Source organism: Triticum urartu, chromosome 5 (genome assembly GCF_003073215.2).
Source record: "Triticum urartu cultivar G1812 chromosome 5, Tu2.1, whole genome shotgun sequence".
Lineage (NCBI taxonomy): Eukaryota > Viridiplantae > Streptophyta > Magnoliopsida > Poales > Poaceae > Triticum > Triticum urartu.
In genome coordinates, this window is record NC_053026.1 from 617,186,542 (window position 1) to 617,192,832 (window position 6,291).

General features: G+C 48.5%; 1 protein-coding gene across 1 annotated transcript; it reads left to right on the top strand.

Moving 5' to 3' along the window:
- The first annotated feature begins 2,789 nt into the window (after positions 1-2,789).
- LOC125511292 (transcription factor bHLH106-like) lies at positions 2,790-4,733 on the top strand. The gene is made up of 2 exons (XM_048676622.1): positions 2,790-3,263; positions 3,811-4,733. Exons 1-2 carry the CDS (start codon positions 2,997-2,999, stop codon positions 4,294-4,296), a joined length of 753 nt encoding a protein of 250 aa, XP_048532579.1. The 5' UTR covers positions 2,790-2,996; the 3' UTR covers positions 4,297-4,733.
- Positions 4,734-6,291: the final 1,558 nt, after the last annotated feature.

The window sequence follows — 6,291 nt, forward strand, 5'->3', positions numbered from 1 at the left end:
GCCTCTAGGGCATATTTCCAACAGTCTCCCACTTGCACTAGAGTCAATAATCTAGTTCACATCACTATATGATTGTAATGAATCCAACACCCATGGGGTTTGTTCATATCTCGCTTGTGAGAGAGGTTTATTAGTCAATGGGTCTGAACCTTTCAGATCCATGTGTGCTTTACAAATCTCTATGTCATCTTGTAGATGCAGCTACCACGCGCTACTTGGAGCTATTCCAAATAACTGCTCTACTATACGAATCCGGTTTACTACTCAGAGTCATCCGGATTAGTGTCAAAGTTTGCATCGATGTAACCCTTTACGACGAACTCTTTTACCACCTCCATAATCGAGAAAATCCATTAGTCCACTAGTTACTAAGGATAAGTTCGACCGCTGTCATGTGATCCATTCCTGGATCACTCTTGTACCCCTTGACTAACTCATGGCAAGGCACACTTCAGGTGTGGTACACAGCATAGCATAATATAGAGCCTACGTCTAAAGCATAGGGGACGACCTTCGTCCTTTCTCTCTCTTCTGCCGTGGTCAGGTCTTGAGTCTTACTCAATACTCACACCTTCTAACATAGCCAAGAACTCCTCCTTTGCTGATCTATTTTGAACTCCTTCAAAATCTTGTCACGGTATGTATTCATTTGAAAGTACTATTAAGCGTTTTTTGATCTATCCTTATAGATCTTGATGCTCAATATTCAAGTAGCTTAAACCAGGTTTTTCATTGAAAAACACTTTTCAAATAACCCTGTATGCTTTCCAGAAATTCTACATTATTTCTGATCGACAATATGTTAACATCATATACTCATCAAAAATTCTATAGTGCTCCCACTCACTTCTTTGGAAATACAAGTTTCTCATAAACTTTGTATAAACCCAAAATCTTTGATCATCTCATCAAAGCATACATTCCAACTCCGAGATGCTTACTCCAGTCCTTAGAAGGATTCCTGATGCTTACTCTAGGGGTTGAAAGACATAAGGCAACAAGGAGGCGACCAACTTTCCTCCTCGACCCGTCGGCACCGTTGTAGGTCCCTCTGCGTCCCACCAGCCGCCACGGTAGCGAGAGGATGGGGGAATCTCGGATCTATGTGTCTAGTTTGTGTCCCGTAGGGTTCTTGACTTTTTTCATGGCTGGTGAAGTTGGGGCGGTAAGTTGGGGCGGTGGTAGTGATGTGAATAGTAGTGGTTCATCGGCTTTCTGCATGTCATTGGCTTTCCTCTGAGTGACACCGATGAGTAGGAGGATGGGTGTCCATCGCTAGCCGCACTCGGTCTGCCGTGATTAGCATTTGTCCATTGCGGCGACATGCTGAGGGGATGATGTTGCCGCATGTTTTTGTTCTCCACCTCCAATTTCGTTTGTTGAAGCCAGCTAAGTAGGAATTCATTGAAGAACTTGTGAGGATTATGTCCCTCTCAAGTGCTTGTGCCTTTCCGCAAAAAAATAAGGGCGGTTGGCAATATCGATTACGGGTGTTGGTTCAGGATCCAACAGTAATCACCATAGGATTGTGCACATAGCTGGTTGCCTAGATGGGATTCCCACAAGGCAGTTTACCAGATTCAGGCCCTCACTGTCGAGGTAACACCATACTCCTTTGATGTATTATGGTGGACTAGCCTCTTATGAGAACTAGGCTTTTGAGTACAATGGTGAGATCGCAAGGATCGTGTATGTAAGAGATGATTTATGGAGAGAAGACCCTAGCCATGCCTTATATAGGGGGACATGGCTAGGGTTTACATGATTCACTGGTCGGTGCAATCTAGCCTAATCTCCTGGGATACTCCTAGATCCGGGCATGATAGATTGATAGTCTTGTACACCAAGTAAAATTTTGAGGGGCTTTACACTAGCGGCGGAGCGTCATGGGGATCAAACCGGGCCATGGCGCGTCCTTGTCCTTGTCTCTGGCTTTCTCTCTAGAGTTGTTACAAATTTTGCCCAAGAACCATCGATGGCCCACTAGCAAGTGACCGGCCTGTCCTTCAGTATGTTTGACACTCTGCCACTCACTTACACCAAGTTGATCCCTCCATTGGTCAAGTCATGGGCTTGGGCCACCCTGTGGCCCAATGAGCCGACAGCCGGCCTACGAGTACACCCAGGGGCCTGCCATCATCAACCAGTGTGGTTTTTTCTCAAAACAAAAAAAAAAAATCAACCAGCGTGAACCAATACCCTGGTATTAATACCAATCCTTAATTTGGATTTGAAATGAACTTGTTAATATCAGCATGATCTGGTCACGCAAGGAAAACCCGGGACGCACTTTTCAATTCTCCATAGGTGGATAGAGAGAGACCTACTCGGGTTTCACTTTCACCCAAGTGGCGAAGCTAGTTCAAGCAGTGGTAGTGCCACAACGCGGCAAGGCAAGGCAAAACATTCCCCCGGGGTGTGGGTGAGCCGGCGTATACGCTGTTGCACGGGAGTCAAACGACGGATCGCCATCACCGCCACGGCCGTATCTCGCCGGAGCGCGACGGCCGGCGCAAGGTCGGCACCATCGCAGCCGTCGAGCCGCCCCCGCCGGGACATCTCTACCGCCCCTAGAGCCAGCTAGGCCAGCACCACCTCCCATCCGTCATCCCTAGCTCACAGGGCTCGCACAGGCACAGCCCTCTATCTCTGACGGGTCAACAAGCGGGCCCACCCGCCACTCACTCGCCTCACCTCGCCTCGCCCCGTCTCTCTCTAACATTCCCCTCTCTCTCTCTATCTCTATCCGCCCACATGCGCTCTCCCTCTCTCCTCGAAGCCCCGTTTATTTATTCTCGCCTCTCCTCGTTCCCCCATCCCATCCCATCCCATCCCATCCGTCTCTCTCTTCTCCCTTCCTTCGATTGCAGTCCATGTCCGAGGAACAGTAGTTAGTTCACAGCACAACACCACCGCGCCAATTAGTTTGTTAAGTTAGGAGCTTGTGATCAAGGCAGCAAGGCGAGAAGCTGAAGCTCTAGCTAGCTCTGGCGGGCATGTTTCCGGCGGAGGCGTCGTTCGCCGGCGCGGAAGCGGCCATGCTACCGCCCTTCTTCGTGGGCTCCATGTGGCAGTCGGCGCCAGGCGGCGGCGCGGCTGCCTTGTCCGAGGAGGACGAGGTAGCCGCCGCTGCGGCTGCCGAGGCAGCGCACGACCGCGCGGTGGCGGCGACGCGGAACCACCGCGAGGCCGAGAAGCGCCGCCGCGAGCGGATCAAGTCGCACCTCGACCGCCTCCGCGCCGTCCTCGCCTGCGACCCCAAGGCATGCAATTTCATTACACATCTAAGTCCTGTGCCCTCGTGATTTCCCCCTAATTTAGTTTCTGCGCAACATGCTCGATGCGAGATCGATCAAGCGAAATCTTTATGGAAGAACTGGATTGCGTGTCATGCATCTAGAATTCTACTGTGGATTGCAGTGGCTAGATGCTACCCCCATGAGTAGCTAGCTGCTACGGTTCTCAGCTCAGCTAATCCTTGTGATTAAAGCTGGATTTTGTGTGCGCAAGTAGCACTAGAATGGAACCTCTCCTAACTACTAGCTGCTATCATCCTATGAATGACACTGACTAGCTAGGTCAGGTTAGGGCTGCCTCGTCTCTTGGCTTGTTCCTCTCCATGATTTGCTTCTTTTGTGCCTAGTACCATGTCTACAATTTTGCATAATTTTTCACCTTCTCCTCTCTACCCTTTTTCATTTCTGATCAATCATACGCTCTAGGGTTCGTCATCTGAGAGATTGATTGTGCAAACAAGATTTCTTGATGAACTTTAGCTCATGAACTCATCTTGTACATGTGTGTTTACAGATAGACAAGGCAACGCTGCTGGCCAAGGCGGTGGAGAGGGTGCGGGAGCTGAAGCAGCGCATGGCCGGCGTCGTTGGCGAGGCGGCGGCGCCGGCGAGCCACCTGTTCCCCACGGAGCACGACGAGATCGTGGTGCTCGCGTCGGGAGGCGGCGCCGGCGGCGCGGCGGCCGTGTTTGAGGCCTCCGTCTGCTGCGACGACCGCTCCGACCTCCTCCCGGGCCTCATCGACACGCTGCGCGCGCTCCGCCTCCGCACGCTCCGCGCCGAGATGGCCACCCTCGGCGGCCGCGTCCGCAACGTGCTCGTCCTCGCGCGCGACGCCGGAGGACACGCCGACGAAGACTACTCCACATCCTCCGAGGACGGCGGCGCCGACTTCCTCAAGGAGGCCCTGAGGGCCCTCGTGGAGAGGCAGGGGGCTGCCGCCGGCGACCGGCCCAAGAGGAGACGCGTCGCCGACATGAACATGCAAGCGGCTGCTTAATGAATCAGCTAGCCGGCCGGCGGCCATAGCTCATAGTATCTGGTCGATATGATTGCATATGGCGATGGATCTCATGCATGCCATGGTAATGGTACTACTACTACTACTACTATACAGCGTGTTAATTTGCTTTCAAGGTTAATTAGTTTTGTGTGATGGTTAATTAGTTCCAATTCTCCATATATACCACTATATGGCTAGCTAACTCTCCTTGGTGATGCCAATATGCCATGTATAATTAGGGATATATATATTACTACTCTTTTACCATTAGGGTTTGCTTGAGCTTTAATCAAATGTTGCTTCAAAGCCATGGCAAACCCAGCCCCTAAAATAACAGTTAATGTCAGAATATATGCACAATGCAAAGTTCCAGACTTGATTGCCATATGCTACATATACATTGGATAACTCTGGAAGCATTTCTGTTTACAAGATCCCACAAGTCCATTTTTGATCATGTCAGGGCATGCAGCTAGCTAGCTAGCCTTATATGCATGCATGCATGCATGCATGTAAGACAAGTCTTCGGATCAAACAAAGATGTTTGCATGCATACATGTAGCAATGCATGGCAAGTCCTAAGATCAAAACAAAGATGTTTGTTCCAACGCATTGCATAGCAATGTAGCAACATGCTTCCTGTCTGTCCGGTCTTGTGAATGAATGAAAAAAGAACGAATGTTTGGGGCTTGGACATATTGAATGATCTAGGCATGCATATGCCAGTTTGATTGTTTGAATATGGAGGAGAGGAAAGGGGAACCAATCAATGATTGCTTGTATTGGTGCATGCTGCAGTGCACAGTAGTATGGCTAGCCAGTGTGGCATGCAGAGCAGAGAGCAGTGAGCAGCTAGCTCTCATGACACATGAGTGCATGCATGGACTAGTTTGCTAGTACTGGTACTACATGCATGCTGATGCCTGCTGCTGCATGCCCTGTCTGGTCTGGGAAAGGGGGGAAGGTGGATGAGCTTTTGTTTCTTGCTGGTTTCCTTTTGTAATCTTGCTCCTCTATGGCTTTTTTAGAGGGAGGAGGGAGGGGCAGAGATCTCCATGTCAGGCCACCCACTGTGTCTGTGTGCATGCTCTTTTGTGGGGACAAAAGGAAGACATGGGGTGTGTGTAAAAATGTAAACTTGTAATCAAGCCATTGCTGTGATGTGCTTTCTGCCCACACTAGCTACTTGCTGGGGCTGGCAATGGCATGGCTACTTTGCTGGCTAGCTTGGCAGTTGGCATGCAGAAGTAGGTCACATGAATACACATACCTAAACGCTTGAATCTAGGGCGTGGAAGTAAATGTGATTGGTTTTGTTATTGTGACACTGTGTATATGGTAAGTAATCCATGGACATGCCAAGTTGAAATGAAAAAAAAATCAGGCATTTCATGTACGCAAGCAATAATCAACTAAACCAATCAGTGTATTCTTTCTGAAAACATGAATAAAAATTGTCATCCATGTCCATATTGCAATATACTTGAAAATAGTGAGAAATCGAGTTACAGACTTACAGCATAAGAACTTTGATTCATAGGATTCAAAATAGATAGGGCACATTGTTATGCAGAGACCGGATAAGACTTCATTTCAAGTGAGGTCTGGGTTTCTGCCTAGTGGTAGAGGTTCATAGTGGTGCATCCATGTTGATTAACTAGGGTTCAAACCCTATCTCATCCGGGTGGGTTCTATCCTACCCACTGGACATCATTTTTGATATCTTGGTGTGATGTTTTGAGTGAACGGAATATCCCTTTAAAAGAGATAAGCATATTACATGTGTCAATCCATAATCAACACAAAATAATGGGTTTGATTTCGACATGGAGAGGAAAATAGGAACCTATAGAGATTTTTCCAAGAAGATAGACTTGATCGAAATTTTCCTTTAAAACTGAGAGCAAAGTTCCCACATAGAAAAACTTCCAAAGATTCATTACTCAATAAAAGTTCCAAGGATTTGAACTCTTAAAAGAACAAATTCATTTG